General features: G+C 42.4%; 1 protein-coding gene across 1 annotated transcript in view; it reads right to left on the reverse strand.

The window, feature by feature from the left end:
- The window catches only part of SPAG16 (sperm associated antigen 16), a 587,076-nt gene that overhangs the window by 222,821 nt on the left and 336,510 nt on the right, over positions 1–27,745 (reverse strand). Inside the window, exon 13 of the mRNA XM_075284951.1 lies at positions 13,225–13,351. Coding sequence (XP_075141052.1) covers positions 13,225–13,351 — 127 coding nt within the window. The remainder of the gene's footprint in view (positions 1–13,224; positions 13,352–27,745) is intronic.

Here is a 27,745-nt window from a genome sequence, read left to right on the forward strand (position 1 = left end):
GGCTGAGTATTCCTTTCCCCTTTTTTCCCTTATTGATTTCTTAAGAGTGGACCGCCTGGACATATATAGTCAATGGGCAGTCTGGAAGCAGTTAAAAGGGTTTTTTAGGCTAAAAATATTGAAAACCTGTCCTAAAAAGATAGCTTATCAATACCATATTGGTGGAGGTTGAACACCTGCTCTCCTCTCCCCCATGGATCAGCTGTGGTCAGTAGCTGATACACAGAGAATGGAGCAGAAAGCAGACAGCTTTGTTTTCTGTGCAGTAGCCAGATCAGCTCCCATTAATCAGAAAAGGACCTAAGCTGCAGTGACTCTGTAACTACACACAGAGAACAGAGTTGTCTGCTATCTGCTCAGTTCCTCAGAACAATTGATCAGTAGGGGTGCCAGGTGTTGGACCCCACCTATCTGAGAACCTATGCTTAAAGGGGTTGTAAAATGAATGCCTAAACTAAATCCCCTCCCCTACTTAACTTCTAATTGACTTCATTAAAAAAAAACAAAAAAAAAACAACTATATACCTGGGGCGGTCATGTGACCAGCCCAGGCACATGTTCTAATGATCCTATAACATTCCATTTCCACATTTCTGGAAACAAAGCATCACCCATACTCCCCCCTTCCCTTCATACTTGCCCATCTTCATTCTTCTGGCACCATGGGGCACTTCCTCCACTTCTGACAGCGCCCGTGCAATAGAGCTTTATTGTACAGTTGCTGGCAGAAGCGAAGAGCGCACACCACGCATGTGCAAGAAGTCCAAAGAAGAAGCTGCTGCTGTGACCAAAGAAAATGCTCTCCAGGACACAGAAGACCGGTAAATATGGGAGGGGGATTGTGGCTGCGTAAGGTAGGTAGATAGATAGATAGATAGATAGATAGATAGATAGATAGATAGATAGATAGATGGATAGGAGATAGATAGATAGATAGATAGATAGATAGGAGATAGATAGATGGACAGATAGATAGGAGATAGATAGATAGATAGATAGATAGATAGATAGATAGATAGATAGATAGATAGGACTAGTAGTCCACAGGCTACCTAGGGAAATAGGGAGGGGGTGTGAGAGAGGAAGTGAGAGGGGAATCATGGGAGTGGTAGGCTAGGGAAGCATATAAACAAATATAGAAGAAAACAGGAGGTATCTCAGTGCTATTATTAACCTATTAATACCACTAAAGTACATTTTTATTTATTTGCCCAGAAACCCCTTTAAGATAGTTCATTAATCTTTCAATTCCAGAAATCCCCTTTAAGTATACAACTTTATTGAACCGACATAAAATCATGGGTGGTCAAAAAAACAGCATCAGTACAACATAAAAAGCAAAAAATAAATAAATAAAAAAATAAAAACATAATCTTCTTGAATAAAATATTCACAAACTGTTTAGATCATGATTATAAAATGACATGATAATCTTGGTAGATTATTCATGTTTACTTCTCAAACTAAAGTATGATTTCTCGCTTCATCTAAAGAGATGCTGGGGAAAAAAAAAAAAAAAAAAAAGAGTAAAAGGTTAGGAGAAAAAACCTGAAATATCAGTCATTTGTTGAGTTTTCTTTAAATAATAGAGCGATAGACCGCCACATGAGAGTCTCCATTAGTTAGGGCGCATTTATTGCCGGATTACGTTCATAAATACACATTGGGTATTCCGCTTTCCATTCGTCACCCGGCCCATGCTGTTCCTAAATGCCTTAATTATACTCCTCATTTCCATTTCGGTGTGTCTATGAGTAATGCGGGCTGGGACGGAGCAATAGCGAACATTAGGAATTCCTGGTAGACTCCGGCGCTGATGCATGGCTGTAATCACTGGTGTAGCCGAGTACTATGTCTACCACAGACATATAATCAGAGCTCATTCTAAGTCAGGACTTGTGTGATTTGCTGCTGCTCAATGACTTCCCGGATGAGCGATGGCTCTCAGACTGTCTCGTGAGCGATACTGGAGTCTTACGTGATCAATGTGATTTATTGGGTTAATCTAATTGAATAGATTATCATTTACAATACAAAAAGTATCCATTGCTCTCTTTTTTCCATTTGTACCTGAAAGCCTTCCTAGTTCTACAATGTACTTGTCAGCCATAACTTTAAATAACTTATTCGTATTCTACTACAAACTTAGAAGAGCGGAGAAAGTTGCTGAAATAGTCAAAAGCTTTGTGTGAGCGGCAAGATTAAAGTCTCGCAAGCCGCCTAATGCAAAATAATATTGGGGATATGTATAAAGGAAACCCGAAGTACAGAAGCCGCCGTACTGTGAAATGTACAGACTTCTCTCCTATTAGTTTACCACCAATGAAGGGAAAAAATATCAGCCTTAAAGGGATTCTATCATTATAATCCCTTTTTTACCTGAGTACTCGTCGGAATAGCCTTAAGAAAGGCTCTTCTTCTCTTACCTTTCTTCTTCTGATCCGTGCCGCCGTTCTTGAGAAATTTCTTATTTCTTCCATATGTAAGTGAGGTTTAAAACAGCACTGGGGGTGTCCCCAATGCTGCGAGAGAACTCTCCAGCGCCGCCTCCATCTTCTTCTGAAACGCCTCTCTCCCTGTGTCTTCTTCCGTCCTGGTTTTCAATCTTCTCGGCCTCCGGCAGAGCCGACTGGGCATGCCCAGGCCACAAGAAAGTGGCCGCTTACACCAGCTTACTGTCACAGCAGCCACAAGAAAATGCCCGCTTATACCAGCTTACTTCTTGTGGCCCGGGCATGCGCAGTCGGCTCTGCCTGAAGCCCAAGGCCTAGAAGATTGAAACCCAGGACGAAAGAATACACAGGGAGAGGGCGTTCCTGAAGAAGATGGAGGTGTCGCTGGAGATGTCTTGCAGCATTGGGGACACCCAGTGCTGTTTGAGCGCTGCAGACCGCCCCCAAGTGCTGCGAGAGAACTCATTTGCATACCAAAGAATACTGGGATTTCTACCAAATGGCGGTGCGGAGAAGACATCTAAAGGTAGGAGAAGAATAGCCTTTCTAAAGGCTATTCCTTCCTTGTTGGTCAGAAAAAAAGTGTATCCAATTATAGAATTCCTTTAAGTCCAGCTCAGTTAAATCGGAGTTAAAGCGGAGACCACACGGACCCCGTTATAGTCTAAGGAGTCCGTGTCTTTCCTGAAGATAACTGCTTTTTAATGCATGTAGGTTTCCATTCAGGGGTCCCCAAGTGGACACCCCGAATGGAAACCCGAACGCTGATGTGAACCAGGCCTAAGCTGAAGCAGCAATCGCATGTTGGCTTGTATAATACCCTGCAGTAGCTCTGTATTGTAGGGTATTATACACGTCAGCGTTACACTGACAAGTAATGGGTTAAACTGACGTGGATTGGCGTTGTCCATCCCTGGTCCTGGCTGTGTGTGTCAGCCAGACTCGTGCTGTTGATCAAGTGGGTAGATTGGCAAGTGCCCATGCAATCACCATGACCGATATACAATATACAGTATTTCATCATAGAGCAGGAAGGGGTTAAGGACCCTCTCCATCACCCAATCAGTCTGTTTTTGTAGCATTCAAAGCGGAAATAAATATGAAGTATTTTTTTTTATCTTGTTGCAAATTGTGATAGATAGATAAATAGATAGATGATAGACAGATAGATAGATAGATAGATAGATAGATAGATAGATAGATAGGAGATAGATAGATAGATAGATAGATAGATAGATAGATAGGAGATAGATAGATAGACAGATAGATAGATAGATAGATAGATAGATAGATAGATAGATAGATAGATATGACATTGTGTCAGGGACTTTTTAGCCGGTGACATATTTACACAACATTACATACAGAGATTTGGTCTATTTTGTGCTCAATGACTCCTATGTCTGCAAATGTTGTATTCCATTAGGCATTTGCTGCATTGTCATGTGAGATTTTATATATATATATATATATATATATATATATACATATATATATATATATATATACATATATATATATATATATATATACATATATATATATATACATATATATATATATATATATATATATATATATATATATATCCATTAAGTGTTTGGTGGCGTATGAGAAGTAATTAAAAGGAGTCTATCACTTCTCCCAGCCGCCATAAAATTACTCTACAAGATGTGGAGGGGGGGGGGGGGGTAGGTTTTTTTTTGCCTTTCCATATTGGTTCAAATGGGTCTTTACAGACATCCTGGTGGTTCACAGCGGCTGGAAGAAGTAATAAAATCCCTTTAATTCGTAGAACATGGCCTTCCCATATACAAAAATAAACAAAAAAGCTACGGGTGTCAGAATATGGCTGTTCAGTGAATGCCATAGAAACCAAGCCCATGGGTAAACCACACAAATGCAGTTTTTCTCCAGTTCCACCCCATTCTGCCTCATATTAGTTGTCTGTCCTTGCCCCTGAGCTGTGTGCCACTCTTCTTCTCTGTGACAGGCCCCATGTCCCACTTTGCGGAAATGCAGATTTTTTTGTGATTTTTTTTTTTTAAGCCAAAGTCAGGAGTGGATTTAACAGAAGGGAAACCTCTAAGAGCTTCCGTTATATCCTCCATTCCTTTTCAGTCCACTCCATACTTTGTTGCAAAATCTGCAACAAAAAAAGTTGCGTTTCTGCAACGTGGGGCCTTAGCCTGAAACTACATATCAGCCAATCCCAGACAAGATTTATTTTTTTTTGTCTAGATTGGTTTGGGGCTACATGTGGCCAGGATTTGGCCAAGGGTTCCCCAGAAGACAAAATAAAGGGACTTACTCTTAAATCAGACGATCTCATAGTAAAATCTGTGTAACATGGGGGTATGGAGCCCTTAGTCGGTTGGGTCATAAATGACTTCTCAGACTTGTATGAATAATAATCTCTCATTGAAGAAATGTAACGTTAGAAAAACTTCTGTATCTTAAATTGTACCAAACCTTTCACCCTTTTGTCTTTCGCTCCTGCGGTATTTTTTTTCTGTCTGGCGGCTAAATAGACATGAATGATGGACAGCAGGGGTATGTGAGTCACACAAGACTGTTCGGAATATCACGAGAAGAAAGCTCAACCCTTACAGTAGCTAATTTCTTTTTCATTTCAGGAGCCAGAACAGCTCTTCCTTGGCAGTCCGCCACTCGCTACTTGCTTAATTTTTGCAATCTTTATGCCACTCCACTCGACAGATGTTTATCTAAATCATTGAAATCTTTGTCTTTTCCATTTTGGACACTTTTAGTATTAAGTGTGACTACCAGAATAACAATGTAGATTAAACATTAATGAAACTTGTAACATATTATAGAACTGCTTCCAGATGTTCATCCGCACTATTACAGAATGGAGATTTTCAGTCCTCTGCATTTTTCTCCATTTGTCTTCTTTACTGTAGCAAGTGGCAAAAATTTACATTGAGCGATACCGGACTTCTATGTTAATGCAGAAGTAAGGTGTTATTGGAGAATAACCAAAAAACAAAAAACAAAAAAAAAACAAACTTAAGATTGGACCCCCACATTGCAAAAACGCTGAGTTTTACATTACCTGCAAAGTGGATTGGATTCTGGTTAATCCTATCCACACATGGTAGAATAAAATCTGCAGTGGAGATGCTGAGATTTGCTGAAATTCCAGCAGGTCAATTCTATGTACGAAAATGCTGGCGTTTTATGGAAACAGAAAGTCTACAGAAGAAAACTATGTGGGCTTTATGGTAAAAAAAAACACTGCGGAAAAAAGACGTAATGAAATATGAGTTTTTAGATGCTTAAATCCTTCTTAGTTCCCCAACACCCTGAGACTATCCCAGGAGACTCAGTCCACCATCGCATCACTAAAGAAGGAGCTATAAAACTTCTGGAAGATGGTGGACATGGCCTACAAGAAATTCAGGGATAAATCAAAGAAGATGGCATGAGACGCGCTGGTCCAAGTTAATTCTTTTATTCAACACACAACGCGTTTCGCCTTAACTACAATTTTTCAAGTGTGTACAATGGGTAGTTAACCCGAAATGCATTGTATGTTAAATAAAAGAATTGACTTGGACCAGCGCGCCTCCTGCCATCTTCTTGATCCATTTTTGGATTTCCTAGACATCACAACCCGTGGTCTGGCTTTAAGAGGTTTGGCTGCTGCTGTTGGAGGGGTTCCGCCATCCATCCATTGGAGACTCCCTATAGTATGTCTTTATAGTAGTTGTGACCGAATTGTCACAGCCACAAAAGGTGAGCCTTCATTTGTGTGATTTCATTTGATTTGACTTTCATTTGATTTCTCTGAAGTCATAACGTCTTCAATTTCACTATATACAATGGTAAGTAATCTTCACATTGTATACCGTATATACTCGAGTATAAGCCGACCCGAATATAAGCCGAGGCCCCTAATTTTACCACAAAAAACTGGGAAAACGTATTGACTCGAGTATATGCCTGGGGGGAAATGCAGCAGCTGCTGGAAAATTTTAAAAATTAAAATAGTCGGAGTTTTTGGGTGCAGTAGATGCTGGGGAAGGGGAGGGGGTGTTTTGGTTGTCTGTCTGTCCCTTCCCTGAGCTTGAGGACTGTTTTTTTTTTCCCCACTTGGATCTCAGCCTGGCTGAATATAGGGGATCTGCGGTGCTCCTATTAACCCCTTCCTGACAGAACAGGAGCACTGCAGATCTCCTATATTCAGTAGCCTGGGCACTGTCAGACACAGGGAGACCTAATGTGTATGTGTGTCACAGTCATTTTCTACTTTTATATGTATTCTAGGGAAAGGAGTGAATTAGAACTTTTATTTATTTATTTTTTATTTTTTTTTTGCACTATTTTATGGGAGATTCTATACACTAATATTGTGGCTGGTCATAGACCCCCCTCCTAAAAAAAAATAAAAAAATAAAAACAATTTGCTGACTCGAGTATAAGCCGAGGGGTGCTTTTTCAGCACAAACACTGGGCTGAAAAATTCGGCTTATACTCGAGTATGTATGGTATACAGAACAATGTGACGTCACATGGTAATAAGTAAATCTGAGGCGTCTGAGGTGGTGGGTCTAAATAAACCCCACGTTGCGGAAATGCAGCTTTTTTTTGTTGCAGATTTTGCTGCTGTTTTTTGAGCCAATGCCAAGAGTGGCTGAAAAAGGAATGGGAAATACATACATAGCTCTTATACTTTACCCTTCTGCTAAATCCACTCCTGGCTTTGACTCCAAAAACCGCAGCAAAATCTGCAACAAAAAAGCTGCATTTCCGCAAAGTAGGGCTTTAGCCTTAAGGAGCTATAAAATAAGGCTAGATTCACACCTGCACCTGGTCTCTGTTCAGTGTTTTTATCCCCAAATCTGCTTAAAAAATGCAGAGTAAAGTCTGGCAAGTTTCAGGCGGAAACCAGGTGGACCCCATTATAGTCTATGGTAACCTGCTTTTTTAGGTGGATTCAGTTTTCATTCGTGGGGTCAGCAAGTGGAATACAAGTATGAACCTAGCGCCAGAAGGCTTCTATTTCTATCATACATCGATTTAGTAAGGTATTAACCATTGTATTGTTTGTTACTCATTGACTTCATTCATACGTTCCCTAAATTCCCATTGGCGATGCGATTTCAATAGAGTGATTTTCAAAACAAGCCTTCCATAATCCCAGTGATAAATTCCGCAGACCTCAAGACTGCATTATATTCTGCAAGACTACGAAGGGTCCCTTTAATATATTAAGGATTACAGAAGCCAAGCACATTTACGTAAGCACAAGGGAAAATAATAATTTCCAGAATGACATACACAGTGTAACCTACCCAGCTGCACGCCGCGGAGCTCTGTAATTCCACTTTTAGCCCTTGAGATGATGAGTCACAACATCGACCATTTACCTTCACGAGCCCACAATAACATCAATTAAATCATGAGTGGGCTGATGTCAGAGGCGCATTGATGAATACGCTCGAAGAAAGAATATTCATTGGACCAGAATCAAGCATATGTTTAATCGCTATATCACAAGTGAAGCCATTACTTCTATCCAATCATGCATGCTATTTCTTAATGCCAACTGTAATTATTGGATCTTAATATGCATCTATTACCTATAGAGCGTCACCGATAAACACTCGCCCATTCAACTCCTGCCGCACTTTTCACTGCCTTGTTACAAGGCACAGAAGAGAATGGCGCTCCGATGGCTACGGTCCGCTGCGTGGCACAGAATGGGTCAAAACGCCCGCCACGTCCTAACACAGATCGCAACACCGGTTCTCTTCTCCGCATAGAATTTCTAATTAAGCAGGTTGATTAAAAAGTTGGCCACAAGTTCGATAACTATTAACGAGGCAATTATAACAAGGATGGTAATTAGAGACAAAGAAGAGTGATTTGAGAATTTGATCTTTCCCAATTGTATTTTGGGTCAATTACTTAGACTTAGTGCCTCAACGATACAGCAAAAGTAAGTACAGCACTCCGATGCATGCGTCCGCCCTGCACAGCACATTGTACATTAGCACTAATTAGGCATAGGATTATAATTACATTTGCACTATGTTGATAGGTTTCAGAGAATACCATATCCACAACCATATTCATCTATAGAGGATTTACGGACAGCTCTTCTAGCCGGCATGGAGCATATACAATGCGAACCACATACTGGAATTTTAATTATTTTAGCTGCGCGAAAAAGCCAATGACGTGTCAATTAGCCCATAGGCTGCCCAGTTGGACATTGGACGTATTATACTGGGTTCACATCAGTGTTCGGCACTCCATTCTCAAGTTTCTGCATGCAGAAGACGGAAACCTGTCATGCCGGGTCCGGCCGTGAGCACTGGTGAGCGTGTTTTTTTTAAATCGGACACAGAGTACTGCATGTCCGACTCTGTGTCCGGTTTAAAAAAAAACGGTTTCGCCGCGGAGAGCATAAAACGCTCACAGGCGCTCACGGCTGGACATCTTTCATACCCATTGAAATGAATGGGTTTGGAAAGATGCCGGCAGGGTTCCGTCTCCTGCCCTGTTTTGTGCAGGAAACGTAAACCTACAGAACGGAGACCCGGGGCGCAGATGTGAACGAGCCCTTACAGATATAGTATAATAAGCCTTTGTGATGTTTCAGAATATCTGATGGCTCTTGCCTTTAATAATATTACTACTGAGTACAATGTTACTATTAGGGTATGTTCACACAGAGTTTTTTGCAGGCGGATTTTGACGCAGAATCTACCTTAAAATCGGCCTGCAAAAATGCCTAATTCTTTTCAATGGAAGTTAATCAGTTTTTTTCCGCTAGCGATTTTTTTTCAGATAGGAGAAAAAAAAAATGCGGCATGCCCTATCTTCAAGCAGATTCCATGGTTCAAACATGGCTCATGGGTTCAAATTTCTAGGCCTCGGGCAGAGCCGACTGCGCATGCCCGTGGCCACAAAAAAAATGGCCGTTTACACAGTAAGTAAGCGGCCATTTTCTTGTGGCCTGTGGGCATGCGCAATTGGCTTTGCCCAAGGCCTAGAAGTTTGAACCCAGCTCCAGAAGAAGACGCGCAGAGAGGCTGTTCCTGAAGAAGACAGAGGCGACGTTGGAGATTTTTCTCGCAGCATTGGGGAGGCCCCCAGTGCTGTTTGAGCGCTGAGGACCGCCCCCAGTGCTGCAAGAAAACTTATTTGAATACAGATAAAAATCGGGATTTCTATCGTATGGCGGCGCGGAGAAGACATCTAAAGGTAGTAGCAGAATAGCCTTTCCTAAGGCTATTCATACGTGTGATCTATAAAAAATGTGATTTTAATGATAGAATCCCTTTAAACAGTCATGGCTGACTTTCTACTCATCATGGCATCCAGGTCTTCTTCTATCCTCAATTTACGTGTACATAATGTACTATAACCACATACTACGCTATAAAGCCGCTATATATGGATGCACAACCTCTTTCCTGGCGATCTAAGTTTGGAAATTGACTCTTCAAAAGAGAGATCTGAAGTGTAGCCTCACTGCCGGTCTTCTATTCCATTTACATTCTTCACAACCTTGTTTAGGATCATTTACTACAAATGTCTCATCTTCATAGATCAGCAAATTCCCCACAACGGAGACAGATGCGCAGACGCTTTGTGCTGCCCAATGAACAGAATGTTGCGTCTTACAGCCTACAGTGGAATAGATCAGCCGCCATATGCTGACCTTTATATAAGCCACATATCTTCACACACTGGAATAACAAGAGCAAAACATATCTGGGATGAAAGTAAGAAGACGAATCAAATGTGTTTATAAGGCACAGGACACATCAAACCCACAACTACTGTAGCCATTGATCTCTATTGTCCTGTTGACGTTTAACATGAGCGATGTCCTTCTATTACATGACTTGTGCCGATATCTGCGGCTGTACAGGTTGGGTAGTCTGAATAGTAAAGGACAAGGTCGTACTAATCTACAGTATATAGTACAGATGTAGCAGAGCTGGACATTTGGAATATCCCAATGAGGCAAAACTATGAGCTACTTATAGCGGTACACAAAAATACCGCACGGTCTCTCCTCGCCCTGTACGAGCTACATCTGGAAATGCATAGGTCATTGCACACAACTATAAATAATCTGTAAATGTTCTTTTAGATCTGCTGATTAGGTTAAAATTCCTAATCACACTTTGTACAACCCCTGAGACTTCTTAGATGCTGGATTATCATATTCTGTGACTCATCAGAGGCTCATAGAAAAATATAAGTACAGAAAAAATCTCAGTAACACAAAATCTGCTGGATTGTTGAATGCCGGATTACAGGAACATCAATGTATACGGTGCATATATATATATATATATATATATATATATATATATATATATATATATATATGCACCGTATACCATATATATATATATATATATATATATATATATATATATATATATATATATATATATTTATTTAATCTGGCTATGAGACATTAGCTGCAGATCTCATAAACCCTGTATATTATGAGATGGAGCCTTCACGGATTAGACTTGTTTTTCAGCACATCCACAAACATTCTAATGGATGAAAATATGACATATTTAGAAACCAAGTCAACAATTTGAGTGCTTAGCCAACTTCCTCAGAACATTCCTTTAAAGATTAGCAGTGGAGTGACGGCGTATTTTATACTGCCAAGGAGGATATTCCTATTAAAGAACACCGCTGCCATTACGGGGTATCGTTATACTTTGTATGCTTAGGCAAATGTCAAAGTAACGTGGACATACACTTTATTAGGTACACCATGCTAGTAACGGGTTGGACCCCCTTTTGCCTTCAGAACTGCCTCAATTCTTCGTGGCATAGATTCAACAAGGTGCTGGAAGCATTCCTCAGAGATTTTGGTCCATATTGACATGATGGCATCACACAGTTGTCGCAGATTTGTCAGCTGCACATCCATGATGCGAATCTCCCGTTCCACCACATCCCAAAGATGCTCTATTGGATTGAGATCTGGTGACTGTGGAGGCCATTGGAGTACAGTGAACTCATTGTCATGTTCAAGAAACCAGTCTGAGATGATTCCAGCTTTATGACATGGCATTGCATTATCCTGCTGAAAGTAGCCATCAGATGTTGGGTACATTGTGGTCATAAAGGGATGGACATGGTCAGCAACAATACTCAGGTAGGCTTTGGCGTTGCAACGATGCTCAATTGGTACCAAGGGGCCCAAAGAGTGCCAAGAAAATATTCCCCACACCATGACACTACCACCACCAGCCTGAACCGTTGATACAAGGCAGGATGGATCCATGCTTTCATGTTGTTGACGCCAAATTCTGACCCTACCATCTGAATGTCGCAGCAGAAATCGAGACTCATCAGACCAGGCAACGTTTTTCCAATCTTCAATTGTCCAATTTCGATGAGCTTGTGCAAATTGTAGCCTCAGTTTCCTGTTCTTAGCTGAAAGGAGTGGCACCCGGTGTGGTCTTCTGCTGCTGTAGCCCATCGGCCTCAAAGTTCGACGTACTGTGCGTTCAGAGATGCTCTTCTGGCTACCTTGGTTGCAACGGGTGGCTATTTGAGTCACTGTTGCCTTTCTATCAGCTCGAACCAGTCTGGCCATTCTCCTCTGACCTCTGGCATCAACAACGCATTTCCGCCCACAGAACTGCCGCTCACTGGATGTTTTTTCTTTTTCGGACCATTCTCTGTAAACCCTAGAGATGGTTGTGCGTGAAAATCCCAGTAGATCAGCAGTTTCTGAAATACTCAGACCAGCCCTTCTGGCACCAACAACCATGCCACGTTCAAAGGCACTCAAATCACCTTTCTTCCCCATACTGATGCTCGGTTTGAACTGCAGGAGATTGTCTTGACCATGTCTACATGCCTAAATGCACTGAGTTGCCGCCATGTGATTGGCTGATTAGAAATTAAGTGTTAACGAGCAGTTGGACAGGTGTACCTAATAAAGTGGCCGGTGAGTGTACATGCTGGTTATATTCAGACCCCAGAGTATAATAAGTAAAGGCCCAAGAGAAGTGATTAAAAATAACAATCACTTATATGCACCTCACCTGGGCACCTGCTCCCTCCTCCTGCTGTCTGCAGCACCCTCTTCTGGCATCCTTTGACGACTGAGGTCATGTGTGGCACAATGATGTCATTATCCTGGCGTGCCCCATGTGATCACTGATGGAACCTCAGCAGGAAGAGCCCTGGAGAGGATGCCTAGCCCAGGACGGGTGAGTATAAGTGTTTTTTTTATTCTTATACACCTTCCCTGGGCTGGCATCTAATAGAAAGGGGCCCCTTTCCATTAACATTTTGTATAGAGGGCTTTACCTGACCACTACCATAGTGGTCCAAGGTCCTGGCCATTTTCAGCTGGTACCCCTCCAGACATGGTTACGGTTGCACACCCTGCGACCACGATTGTTACACCACTGGCACCAATGACCTTGTCATTTGCTCACCAGCTTCCCTTCCTTAAACCACTTTTAGGAGGTACTAACCACTGCATCCAAGAAACACCCCCAGAAGATCTGCTATTTTAGAGATGCTCTGACCCAATCCTAACCTGGCCAAAAGTCACTCAGATCCTCAAGATTATTATTTTATCCTGAACTGATGCTCAGCACTGTAAATCCAATGACATTCACTCCATCTGTCCGTAAATTGCCACCCTATCGATGACATACTGATAAAGGGCATTTTGACCAAAATCTATATTTTTAAACATTTCCAACTTTGGCCATTAGATCCAGTCTGATTGACTTACCATTCTGGCATCCCACAGGGACAAGGTCTTATCGGCAGAGCTAGTGAGCACAATGTTCGAGTACGGCAGGAACTCAATGCTATTAACAGAATCCACGTGGCCTCTCATGGTATACCTGCACCTTTCACTGCGAAGAGAAACAGAAATATTCAGTTATTTCTGACCGTCGTTCAGAAAAAGTTACTGCAGGTAGAGAGAACTTTTCATGAATAACTATTCCTGTGAATTCGGTAATATAAGCAGTCCATTAATATTTGAAGAGACTGGATAAAACAATGAATACTCAACACTGAAAATAGTCTTACATTGCTGCCGAGAACCAGCAATTTAATTTGCTTTCCACAATTTGCATGACAATACAAAAGAAATGTTCCAAATGTTAAGTATAGTACGGGATTTCCCATAATTATCTTAATGTATTCCAAACACGGAGACAATAACGTTTGGAGAGTAATAGAACAAAAAAAAAAAAAAAAAAAACAAGAGTAACATTTGGATAGACAAGAGAACTTAAAGTCTAATAAGTGAGCTACAAAGAAAGCATGGAGTTAATGCGCTTAGTTTGCAAGTCAATATATCAGGTAATTACTATTCTATGGCACAGCACAAGACAGATTTGGAATAGTCAGGTTGCCCTCTCTCAGGGCTGCTTATCACTCAATCTGTGCGGAAACGTATATTGCTGCTTTAAATAACACGTCCCCGATGAATTTCCTGCAGAGCCATGAGATGTAATTATATCTCACACCCTTGTATGTCAACAGGGAAAGCAGACAGACTATACAGAAGACCAGAGCACACCGAGCATACCGCAGCGGCTTATGGTGATTGACACAAAGGATAGACAAGTGGGCTGCAGGAGGAACGGGGTGAGATTAATGAGCTGTCGCAACGGGAAGGGTCTGGTCCAATCTGCAAATGGACCCGGGTGACAGACCCTGACAGGTAGCATGTGAAAGAGACAATGCAGAGATATTCATGCACATTTGGCTCTCTATACATTATTTGTGGACATGACCTGCTAGAATGACTGCATTGGCGATATGTAGTAGGTGGACTGTATATGAAATCAAATAAGCTTTATTGGTACGTCTGATTATACATTTGGCATTGCCAAAGCAAAGAAAGTGGTTGGGGGGTGAGGGAGCGGATGGGGCGGGCGTGGAGTGGGTGGTTTAGGGGTACAATGGTCCTTGGGGTCTCGTCGTTCTCCTCGTTTGGTGGCAGGTGGACAATGGACATGTGGGTATGGGCAGGAATAGGGTAGGTGGGTGATTATAATGGGGTATAATAGTCCTTCGGGTCTCATCTCCCCCTCATTTGGTGGCAGCTGGACACGTATTGGGCAGCGATCCCCTCAGTGGTCTCCTCTTCTCCCAGTAGGATGTAGAGTTTCCTCTTCTCATCTACAGATGTATAGGCTTCGGTAAGACACCTCACGTCATCTGCAAACATACCCCTAGTACTCTAGTATGGTTTTTTCAATTAAAAAACAAAATCATATATGAGGTGCCCTTACTCCTCATCTGCCCCCCCCCCCCACGATCCCTTTACTCACCAAGCATTGCCCAAACAATTCTATTCAGAATATTAGTTGTAACTCACAAAGCCATCCACAAGCTGTCCTCTCCATACATCCCTGACCTCATCTCCAGTCCTTACAGGACCCTCTTTGATCTGTTCTTCACAGTACCGTCTACACGATTTCCCCTGTGCATCCGCCATACTCTGGAATTTTCTACCACAATTCATAAAACTGTCCTCCAGAATCCCAACCAGAAGACTCACCTCTTAGAATAGTATACAGCCAGCAGTAACCCTACTGCCATCATATAAGTAACTCTTACCTTTACCTATACACATTAAAAAGAAATTACCCAAAGGAAACCCGCAGACCCCATAGACTTTAACGGGGTCCATGTGATTTCCGCTCGAAGCATGCGGAGAGAAAAGTCCTGTTTGCCACTACAGTTGTCATAAAGTCATATTCGGCAACGTGTAAATGTCCAAGATATCAAAACCTCAAGCTTTTTGTTGACAGCGCATTTGCAGTTATGTCTTCATTGAATGGCACACAGGAGCACGTCAAGTTCTATATTTAAGGATTGGACTGTGCAGCTTTCAAGAATTGACCATTACTCTTGTCTCCACTGAGGTGTAACTCCGCGTATTTAGAAGAAAATGATCATAGAAAGAAAATAATGTATCTTAACGGGGCACTGATGCTTTTGGGAAGGGTGATGTATTATCTATAGCCAGGCACAAGCATCATATAACCATTACTTGCCTCTGAGTCTATCACAGTCCTTCCTTCCCTACTCCCTACAAGATGTCATGCACAAAGCCTTGAAGAACAATACAAGGAGCGTTATAGAAGATACAGAGGATATAGTATTTGTATATAATAAACTTACTATATATAAGTACGGTAATAAACTATAGCAAATATAGATATGTTCATTGCCAATAAACTCTTTCATCAGAGTGGTGACTCACATTACGCAAGGTCAGAAATGTGGTAGACTGTATACAATGTTACATGGGAAATATGTGCAAGTATATAACTCGCCCGTGAAGGAGGTTTTGTTCCCAACACATAAGTTATATTTTTGAGAACTAGAAAAGCACTGGGGATCGCACTGTTCCTGGTGTGACCTGTGCAACAAGGAGGCAAAAAAATTCCCCCCCCCCCGCCCCAATGACTAATAAAGAAAACCTCTCAAAGGTTACTTTTGTGTAGTGCACTTCCTTGTGCGACATCACTGAGTGCTAGACATGCCTCTACATTTTGCCCAGTTGACTGACGGGAGAGGGGAGCCCATCATTGTACTGAGAGAAGCAGGTTGGTCACTTTGGCAAATTGCCCTTCCGACTAAGCAATTAGAAGGCGTTGGGGGCAAAGAGGGTCCGGACAACCCAGACAGACCACAAGTAGAGAAGACTGTTTCATTCAACAAGCAGCTCTCACAGTTTCCTGTACCGTTTTGCAGTTACGGCACCTTCATTACAAACCCCAAACTCTTGTCAAGGCCATGCCAACTTTCTGAATGATCTACCATTTATGAATCACCCTGTGGAAGGTTCTCCAAGGTTAAAGGGGTTTTCCCATCGCATTGTTTCAGTTTTGCCTGCAGTCTCTTCTTCTCACTTCCTGTTTCTCTCTATCTGACCCCCCTCCTCCTTGCTGAACTATTAGGTATCACAATACTGATCAGATAATATGCAGATGCTTGTACAAAATGACTCCGTGATATCCATGTGTTTACATAGAGACTGCTGACACTGAGTAAGTGATGTCACTTGTCCTATCTCACAGATCTGTGGTTGTAGCAACGCTGTGTAAACAATGGGAGGACTACGTTCACATAGCAGGCAAACAAAGCAGCATTTCTAAACCAGTATATTTAGGAAAAGTCTTCAATTTGCATAAGCAACCAGAAAAGATAGGATCCTTGAGATGAGACAACCCCTATAATATCTCTACGATCCGTCGTTTCCTTGACATCAACTGTTAGATAGCTGGAACGCTCACATACACACTAGATTGTTGGCTGATCCCAAATGTGTATGGCAGCCTCTAGACCCATGTCGCTTTCACATAGCTTAAGTATATTTCAGTGTAGGCAGAGAAGGCGAGATATTTGTGCTGATGGTGTGTTTACCTCACATGACATTAACCCCCTCCTTACCCCTGTAACACAGACCCTTCTAAGGATACTTCAGAAACACTACTATGATACAAGTTAGTGAATGTTGACTTCAGATGATTTTTTGTTGCCGTTGCATTTTATTCTACTCTGAGTTGAATATTTGTATTTTATCTTCTGTTTTCTTCTTGTGGCTTTGTTCTTCTTTGTGTATACTACTAGAAACATTCTTCAGATCATGTCTGTGATTAAATAGCTGATCCACCACATGACTTGACCTATATAAACTATTCTGGAAAGAATATTTCAGGAGTGACAGGGTATTATGTGCCAGGAAAGAATGTGTTACTCACTTCTATTCTCTTTTGTTGTACAGTTACCACATTGTCAGGAAAGGAAATTACATTTTTACAAATGTTAAAAGGTTGAACATACTCATAAGTTTTATGTTTGTCAGGGTGCTACTTGTTTTCATTTTATTCACTTTTTGTAAGAATTACTTAAAGGTTCTCTGTTGAAAAAGTATAATACGGTGAATATCCGAATCTGAATGACTTGTGTAGACAGTATGGTTGTGGTTGTGTGTGTGATATGCTTTTTAAAGAGGACCTTTCATCAGATCGGGCACAGGCAGTTCTATATACTGCTGGAAAGCTGACAGTGCACTGAATTCAGAGCACCGTCGGCTTTCCCGATCTGTGCCCCGGGTAAAGAGCTAGCGGTCCCGGTACCGTAGCTCTTCACAGTCAGAAGGGCGTTCCTGACAGTCTGTCAGGAACTTCCTTCTCCACAGCAGCGCCTATCGCGCTGTGCTGTGTGAGCGGGGAGGAAGCCCCCTCCCCCTGATAATACTCGTCTATGGACAAGCACTGTGAGCAGAGGGAGGGGGCGTTCCTCCCCGCTCACACTGTACAGTGGTATAGGCGCTGCTGTGGAGAAGGAAGTTCCTGACAGACTGTCAGGAACGCCCTTCTGACTGTGAAGAGCTGTAGTACCGGGATCAATTGCGCTTTACCCAGGGCACAGATTGGAGGCTCTGAATTCAGCACACTGTCGGCTTTCCAGCAGTATACGGAACTGCCTGTGCCCAAAGTCATGAAAGGTCCTCTTTAATGGGATTCTCCAAGGAGCTTTTTTACTTCCTTTGGGGTTTTCAGTGGGGTTGAGCAATCGGATTCCGATTGTTTCCCACAATGTTTGGCTACTGGTCAATCATTGTTAGCTTTTCCCACAATGATTGGCCAGTAGCCAAGCAGTGTGGGAAATAACCCCCGACTTCTATCCCACAGGAAAAGATCAGAATCGGAATCCAATCTTTTCCGATCCCGATCGCTCAACCCTAGTTTTCAGATGATATACTTAGTTTTTTTTCAGCTGGTTCAAACCCTGGGTTAAGTGATTGGAACCAGTGCTTAGATCCCTTGCTTCTGCCTTCCTCTGTTGTTTTATGAGATAGATAGGCTGAGTTCACACAAAGTTTTTTGATCAGGAATTTGGTCAGGAATCCGCCTCAAAATCAGCCTCCAAAAAAAAGCCTCCCCATAGAACTCTATTAGGAGGCTGATTTTGAGGCGGATTCCTGACCAAAAAACTCTGTGTGAACTCAGCCTTACCTTAGGGAATCAGTGGATTCCTTGTACAGTACACAGTAATACTTTAGCTTTGCAGTACATTGTAGTTACATGATGTTCCTATTAAGCCCTGCCAGAATAAATACTTTAATATGGAATTCTTTTATATTTAATAGTTCACAAATTTTTGGACGTAATAATACCAATTTTATTTGTTTGTTTTTATACGTAAAATTGGGAAATGAGTGATTTTAATTTTTTTATATGGATTTAAAAATGTTTTAAACCTCTTTTAATTTGTAATCCCCCTAGGGAACTTTATCATGCAGTCAGTGGATATCTCATGTGGTTCAAGTCATCCAAGTCAATAAGGGCTCATTCACATCTGCGCACGGGGTCTCCGTTATGCAGGTCTGCGTTTCCTGCACGAAACTGGACAGGAGACAGAAACCTGCAGTCATGTTTCAAACCCATTCATTTGAATGGCTTTGAAAAGTGTCTGGCTGTGAGTGCCGGTGAGCGTTTTATGTTCTCCGTCGCAAAACCGTTTTTATGTAACCGGACACAGAGTCAGACATGCAGTACTCTGTGTCCAGTTTTAAAAAAACTGGTTTCACTGCAGACAGCATAAAAGCTCACTGGCGCTCACGGCTGTACTCGGCATGACAGGTTTCCATCTTCTGCATGCACACTGAACACTGGTGTGAACCCAGCGTAAGATGTTTCTGATCATGGACACTACTAGCAAGTGCTATTCAAAACAGTTGACACCCATTATATGGTACATTTCCACAAACGGGAACTTCAGTAGGACCAGCTAGCCCTCTAATGCATATGTGGGTGTTCACACTTTCCTCCAGTGTTTGTTATCACTGGAAAGAAGATTTGGATTTGTTGGATTCCATATGTCTAAACCTTTTAGGGTAATTTCACAAGGGGTTTCTTGGTCAGGAATTTGAGGCCGTATTCACCTCAAAACCCTGACCAAAAAGACAGCACACATTGAAATCAATGGGAGCTGTTCAGGTGTTTTTTCCGGGCGCCGGCTTGTTCCGGCTCTCAGAAAAAAAGCGAGATGCTCATTCTTCAGGCTGTTTCGCCTCGAAATTCGGCCTGAAGACACTCCCTCCTCCTGACTAGGCTCATTCATTGGGTCTAACCCAAAGCGGAGCGCGCAACTGGATGCCGGTGCTGTGCCCCGGCATTCAGTCATGACTGCCTGTTTTTTTGGACCGGAACCTGAGGTGGCCTCCACCTCAGGTGTGGTCCAAAAAGCCCCATCTGAGCTTACCCTTACACAGAACAGAAAAGCCACAGCCGGAGGTGTCTGGTAGCCACTTACTCCCATCGCGTGATCCAGTGCATGCATGTGTATGGGGGAATAGCTGGGAGGAGTACCTGTTGGCTGAATGAGTGGTCCAATGCGTATGGTCAGGATTAGAAGGAGGAAGACATAAAGAGACAGAGCAAGATAGCGGATTAATCTTAGCTTTATGTATTATACCGCCATATAAGAGGCAGAAAATATGCTACTTATATATTATCTTCATTTCCATAACATGAGAGCGTGCTCATTGGATACCATCATTGTAGTTCTTGAACAGTATAAAACATTGCACATATTCCTGTGAAAGCTTAAAACAAAATAAAACATTGCAAGCGGAGCAAGGGTTTGTGGCCACGTGATATATTTTGCAATAAAGGGCTGAAAATCAATGAGCAATTTTAGCACTCATGTTGACTAATCTTCTCTTGGACTTATCTGCTGGTTTATATCTAAATTGTTCCACAGCATAAAGCCGATGACATTTTTGTAAGCTCGGGGATTTAAGTTGTACTTGGCGACTTACTAAAACATCTATGCTGTCCTGGGCAAAAATATCTTGTCAAATATTAATCCTAGAATTTTATTTTTCTCCATGATAGCATTCCCTGTGCAAAAGAGCCTTGTAAAATAAAATAAGTATATAGGTATATATATATATTGCTCAAATATTTTACAAGATGGTGGAAACATGCTGAAAAGTAAGAATCCTTTAAATAATAGAAGTGTTAATAGTTTATTTTTATCAATTCAGAGAAAGAACAAAAAATCAGATTAATATTTGGTGTGACTGACTCTTGGAGGGGCAGTCATGGAAGTGATGATATGGACCTGACAAGGCCCTGATCTCAACATCATCCAGTCTGTCTTGGATTATACACTGTCTACTATAGATAAGCGAGTAGTGAAATTTTCGAATATTTGAAATTCGATTCGAGTAGACCTCAATATTTGACAATTCGATCGAATATCGAATCCCATTATAGTCTATAGGAAAAACATGCTCATTTCAGGGAATCCAAAATTCGACCAATTGGAGTCACCAAGTCCACAATGACAATTTTCAATGCCTACATTGTCCTAGTTCCTGTCCCACCTCCCCTGCATAGTTATTGGTGTAAATTAAGTGCCAGGGAAGGTGGGAGGGGAATCAAATTTTTACTGAGTTTACCGCGTGGTATTCGATAGAATACGAGTATTTCGAATACCATAGTATTTGGTCAAATACCTTCTCAATCGAATACTACTCGCTCATCTCTACTGTCTACCAATAAGTATTTGGACACCTGCGGTAGAATAGAAAAACAACATTTATTGCTATCCAATAGTTGGTAGACCCCAGCAGATGCTTCCTTACGGATGGTATTGAGCGACACAATACTCCCGGATGCCTGGTGACACTCCTGGTGTATGTGAGCCATTGGTTGGGTGCGGTTTCTCTGACCAGCACTCGTCGGTCTCTATCTCCCAGTTTCGGGGGTCTGCCGACTTGGGACACATTCCGACAATCACCGTTCACCTTCCACTTTGTAATCACATAGGCCACAGTCGATTTTGGGTAATTCAGTTCGCTTGCTATGTCCCTTAAGGATCGACCATTTCTGAGGTACCCCACAATCACCCCTTTCTTGAAATCGAACAACTCTGCACTACATGGCATCTTCTATGCAACTAATGCCAATGCTGTTTCCTACACGATCTTTAATGGCGGAAGATGTGACACCGCAGATATCTTCATTTGCCTGGGTGTCCAAATACTTATTGGTAGACAGTGTATGAAAAGATTACTGGTTTGTCTGTTTTTCTTTGGGATTATTTATTTTATTTATTTGAATATTATGTATACCTCGTAGTTCTTTTTAATTGTTTTTCTATCTTTGCCACTTAGGTTATGATTAGAGATGAGCGAGTAGTACTCAATCGAGTAGGCATTCGATCAAATTCTACGGTATTCGAAATACTCGTACTCGATCGAGTACCACTCGCTATTCGAATGGAAAAATTTGATGCAGAACCAGCGTTGATTGGCCGAATGCTATACAGTCGGCCAATCAACGCTGGTTCTTCTCCTACCTTTAGGAGTCTTCTTTGACTGTAAGCAGCCATTTTCTTGTAGTGCGGGCATGCGCAGTCGGCTCTGCCCAGGCCCGATGCCTGGTAGAGTGAATTCAGAGCCGGACGACGCCGCAGGGACACTGCACGGAGAAGACTATTCGGAGAATCCAGCCTGACCCTCACTCGTGGACTTGGTAAGTTCTATTTGATCGAATGTTGCCTACACCTGAAACGAGCATTTTCCCCCCATAGACTATAATAGGATTCGATAGTCGATTCGAGTAGTCGAATATTGCGGGGCTACTCGAAACGAATATTGAATATCAAACATTTTACTGTTCGCTCATCTCTAGTTATGATTTTTCCCCATGACACTATATTGAGATGTGTGATATACATTTTGGATGTAAGATCTACACGATAAGATCCACCATGCTCAACTACTTGTAATGAACTCTGACCACCTGTGTCTGATTTCATTCTATCTTTCATGTATTGTTAGGCAGACAGTATTTACTTACTGATTAATAAACTCATTAAGGAGGGTTTATCAGGGCCGGCATTTTCAACATCCGTCTTGATATCCCCTGCGCACACCTCTGCATAAATTAAGCAAATCCCCCGGTAGTCAATGTGCCTAGACTGGAATGTGTGCAGAGATTCCAGTCCTTTGCAAAACGCGGCAAGGAAGGAATAAAAAAAAAAAAAATGGACGGATGGCTCTCAAAAAGTCCCAAACCCCTGATGTGTTACCTCTTTATGCCATGAAACGGGCGCAGGAAATAAACAAATCTCCCCACTTAATGATATTTTTTATAGCTTTATTAGATGTTGAGTTCTGAGTAGATGTAAAGTCATTTTTATCTAGTTTGTGATCCAATTTATGATATATTGATTCTGACCCTTCTAAGGTGATTGCTTCCAAATACACAAATACAGTATCCAATGGAACATGCCGCAGTGAAAGCACACGGACCCCATAGACTATAATGGGGTCCATGTGCTTTCTATACGGTCTCTGCACGAAACATGCAGACAGAACAGTACTTCACGATCTACTTTCCTGTCTGCATGACTCGTGCACAGACCGTGCGGAAAGCACATGGACCCCACTATAGTCTATGGGGTCCGTGTGCTTTCACTGTACACCGCTTGCATATGCATTCGGTAGTCCATTCGGGGCTCTCCGAACGGATTACCGACGCAGATGTGAAAGAGGCCTAACAACAATACCATCAAGTCTCTAAAAGAAAACAAAGTAAAATAAATGTACTTATGTAACAAACTTTCAGATGATTCTTAACAAGCTACATAAACTCCCTTTAAAGAGGGAGTCTGTCAGCAGGGAACTCGTATTAAACCAGCCACAGTGCAGTGGAGGGCAGATCAGGATCAGCTTCATATCTTTAGCTAGTGAAATCCACGCTCTATTTCTATAGAGAAGCAGTCTATCAGAATATGTATATGAGTTGCAGATGCAATGGGGCGTATGGAAGCACCCCGGGCCTCCAGCTTCAGGACTGAATCAATGCCGAAGTCACCAGCCCAGTACACATGAACATGTTCGTTCTACAGCTATGACATATTACGTGTAATTAGATTTTATGTAAGATTCTTAAAGGGTCCAATAAATCTCATGCTAAGACTTTCCATAGGTTAAATGTACGCAGTATCTGCGCCTTTAATAGTCTGATTCCATGGAAAGAATAGTGACGATGAATATATGTGTTCACAGGAAGAATAGCAATACTCTTCACACTATTTCTGAGCTGTTTTTATCTAAATGTCTTCATCAAGACATTTCTGTGCCAAAATGTGAAACCGAGAATATATTTTTGACTGTTACAATTACATACACAAAGGAATCTCTATAGGATTAGGAGAAAACCAGCCAAGAAATGGATCCACCTGCATGTGGGATAGCAAAACTACTAATGAAATAGTAACCATAAAGGACAAAAAGGGGTTCGTAAGGGTGTCATCAGCATGTATGCCGCACATGTTGGAGAACGCTCCCGACATATATGTCAAATGCGTCCATAATATATGCGAGATTGTGCTCTTGGCATCCATTCTGGTAATAAACCTCGGCATGCCTCACATCTGCATTGCATTTGCATTCCATTTTTAGTTCTTATGGCTCTGGTGACACTTGTAATGTATCATTCAATAGAAAGTTTATGTCACTTTTTTTCCATTTTTAATATGAAAAGTACCACTTACCCATTTCAGATGTTCCCTTATAAGAAAGATTTGTTCTATGACAAGTACAGAGGCACTGTTCTCCTAATTACATCCTGGGGAATAGATTTGCATATTTTTTACCCAGAATCCCTAGCGGAGCAGGAATGACTTGTAAGTCTCCGTACGCCTATGTAGGCACACACTCTCCCTGATGTGTACGATTATCCCCTGACCCTGGTCTATAGTCTCTCACTCTGCCAAATCAGTATCCCTGCGCTATGCTGAGGAGGCCCAATAGGCCGAAACAGCGCTGTCCATAGCTGGGAATCTGTTCCTTTTGGAATAGAAATATTAATTTGGAAATTAAATCCGCATCATGATTAATTAGACTTTTTAACTGAGTCATGCATGATGTTATGGATGCTGCCCTCTAGAGGGTGGCATACAGAGTGCACTGTTCTCCTAATTACATCCTGGAGAATAGATTTGCATATTTTTTACCCAAAAAACAGGTAGTATAGGTAGTATAGTATAGGTAGTATAGGTAGTCTGGCACTAACTCACTGAGGGGCAGGAAAGAGAGTAGACAAGTTGTGACATCATCTACTACCAGCAGTGAAAGCAATGTTGGGTCAGTGGTGTTATTAGTAGAGATGAGCGAACAGTGTTCTATCGAACACATGTTCGATCGGATATCAGGGTGTTCGCCATGTTCGAATCGAACACCACGTGGTAAAGTGCGCCAAAATTCGATTCCCCTCCCACCTTCCCTGGCGCCTTTTTTGCACCAATAACAGCGCAGGGGAGGTGGGACAGGAACTACGACACCGGGGGCATTGAAAAAAATTGGAAAAAGTCATTGGCTGCCGAAATCAGGTGACCTCCATTTTAGACGAATAGTGGATTTCAAATCCGGGTCATATGAGAATGTGAACTTTGTGACTATGAGACAGGGATAGCTGTACAGGCAGGGATAGCTAGGGATAACCTTTATTTAGGGGGGAATGTTATTAAAAATAACTTTTTGGGGCTCTATCGGGTGTGTAATTGTGATTTTTGTGAGATAAACTTTTTCCCATAGGGATGCATTGGCCAGCGCTGATTGGCCGAATTCCGTACTCTGGCCAATCAGTGCTGGCCAATGCATTCTATTAGCTTGATGAAGCAGAGTGTGCACAAGGGTTCAAGCGCACCCTCGGCTCTGATGTAGCAGAGCCGAGGCTGCACAAGGGTTCAAGCGCACCCTCGGCTCTGATGTAGGAGAGCCGAGGGTGCACTTGAACCCTTGTGCACCCTCAGCTCTGCTACATCAGAGCCGAGGGTGCGCTTGAACCCTTGTGCACACTCTGCTTCATCAAGCTAATAGAATGCATTGGCCAGCGCTGATTGGCCAATGTATTCTATTAGCCTGATGAAGTAGAGCTGAATGTGTGTGCTAAGCACACACATTCAGCTCTACTTCATCGGGCTAATAGAATGCATTGGCCAGCGCTGATTGGCCAGAGTACGGAACTCGACCAATCAGCGCTGGCTCTGCTGGAGGAGGCGGAGTCTAAGATCGCTCCACACCAGTCTCCATTCAGGTCCGACCTTAGACTCCGCCTCCTCCGGCAGAGCCAGCGCTGATTGGCCGAAGGCTGGCCAATGCATTCCTATGCGAATGCAGACTTAGCAGTGCTGAGTCAGTTTTGCTCAACTACACATCTGATGCACACTCGGCACTGCTACATCAGATGTAGCAATCTGATGTAGCAGAGCCGAGGGTGCACTAGAACCCCTGTGCAAACTCAGTTCACGCTAATAGAATGCATTGGCCAGCGCTGATTGGCCAATGCATTCTATTAGCCCGATGAAGTAGAGCTGAATGTGTGTGCTAAGCACACACATTCAGCACTGCTTCATCACGCCAATACAATGCATTAGCCAGTGCTGATTGGCCAGAGTACGGAATTCGGCCAATCAGCGCTGGCCCTGCTGGAGGAGGCGGAGTCTAAGGTCGGACCTGAATGGAGACTGGTGTGGAGCGATCTTAGACTCCGCCTCCTCCAGCAGAGCCAGCGCTGATTGGTCGAGTTCCGTACTCTGGCCAATCAGCACTGGCCAATGCATTTCTATGGGGAAAAGTTAGCTTGCGAAAATCGCAAACTGACAGGGATTTCCATGAAATAAAGTGACTTTTATGCCCCCAGACATGCTTCCCCTGCTGTCCCAGTGTCATTCCAGGGTGTTGGTATCATTTCCTGGGGTGTCATAGTGGACTTGGTGACCCTCCAGACACGAATTTGGGTTTCCCCCTTAACGAGTTTATGTTCCCCATAGACTATAATGGGGTTCGAAACCCATTCGAACACTCGAACAGTGAGCGGCTGTTCGAATCGAATTTTGAACCTCGAACATTTTAGTGTTCGCTCATCTCTAGTTATTAGTTGAGGTGTTATCCTCTGTCTTACAGAATTGTCAAGTGTTACTCTAGTATTAGGCTTAGTGGCTAGAGTGAAAAATGCAGAATATAGTGACATGGACAATTATAAATAAACTCATCCCAATTTTTTAAATAGGTTTCACATAAAAACTTGCTTTACAGAATAGGCCATTTTAGATAAAACATTCTCTTTAAGTCACTTTGATGGTTGCGAAGAGTTAACCACGGCCATCCTCCATGACACCGAGAATATCCTTCACGATAAAAGCTCCATGCTGAGAAGTGAGGATTAAGTGGGTCACAGCTGACGTGCAGAAGGTATTTATATACTTATGCATGACCTCCTCTTATCTCAGGTCAACCTGATACTGTACGGTTTTGTTATGCAGCTATGGATGGAGCTCGGGCTACGAGCATCAGACACCAGTCTGACATACTGTAGATTTTTATGCGAGTCCAGTTGGCTCGGAGTATGTGACATGCATATTGGCTGCTGCTAAATCTTCAATTGCTGGCCTGTAATAGAATTTCCTGACTCAAATGTCATCTTCTCTTGTCACATCTCTAAGCCTCTTATCAGAGAATGCAGTTCACTTTTGATGGAATTACCAGATGGACTTGTAAGATGGATTTCAGGCTGTTCCAAGTGTCTAAACTTTGGCGTCTCTGGAGTCTCGAAACACAGAAGAAGCCAGAGAGGACAACTCATTAATAAAACGTCAACCCAACCGCACTTCCAGAATAGTCAATGGCACAAGCTATGCTGAGTTTGGAGATTGAAGAGTCATTGATAGTGACATGTGGGTTTATGAAACGGACCTCTTATTCCAACCAAGAATTTACAAAAATATGTTACATTGAAAAGATGAATTATTCTGGCTATTTAGTGTATAACAATAGTCAACGTACATACTGCTACTGAAGACGATGCAAGCCATAGCCAAAATACTTGCAGGTAGCACAAGGCTATTCATAGGAGAAAATGAGTTCCCTAGTAGCTATAGGGTTCTGATATGATACCCCATAGGTATCACATCACATCTGCGCCCGGTCTCCGTTCTGCAGGTTTCCATTTCCTGCACAAAACAGAGGCAAGAGACGGAAACCTGCAGGACTCTCTCAGCCATTAATTTGAATGGGTGAGAAAGCTGTCCGGCCGTGAGCAGCGGTGAGCGTTTTATGCTCTCTGCCGCGAAATCGTTTTTTTTAAATCAGGACACAGAGTCGGACATGCAGTACTCTGTGTCTGGATTAAAAAAAAAACGGTTTCGCGGCAGAGAGCATAAAACGCTCACCACCGCTCACGGCTGGACCCGGT

This window comes from Leptodactylus fuscus, chromosome 8 (assembly GCF_031893055.1).
Source record: "Leptodactylus fuscus isolate aLepFus1 chromosome 8, aLepFus1.hap2, whole genome shotgun sequence".
NCBI classification, from domain to species: Eukaryota; Metazoa; Chordata; class Amphibia; order Anura; family Leptodactylidae; genus Leptodactylus; species Leptodactylus fuscus.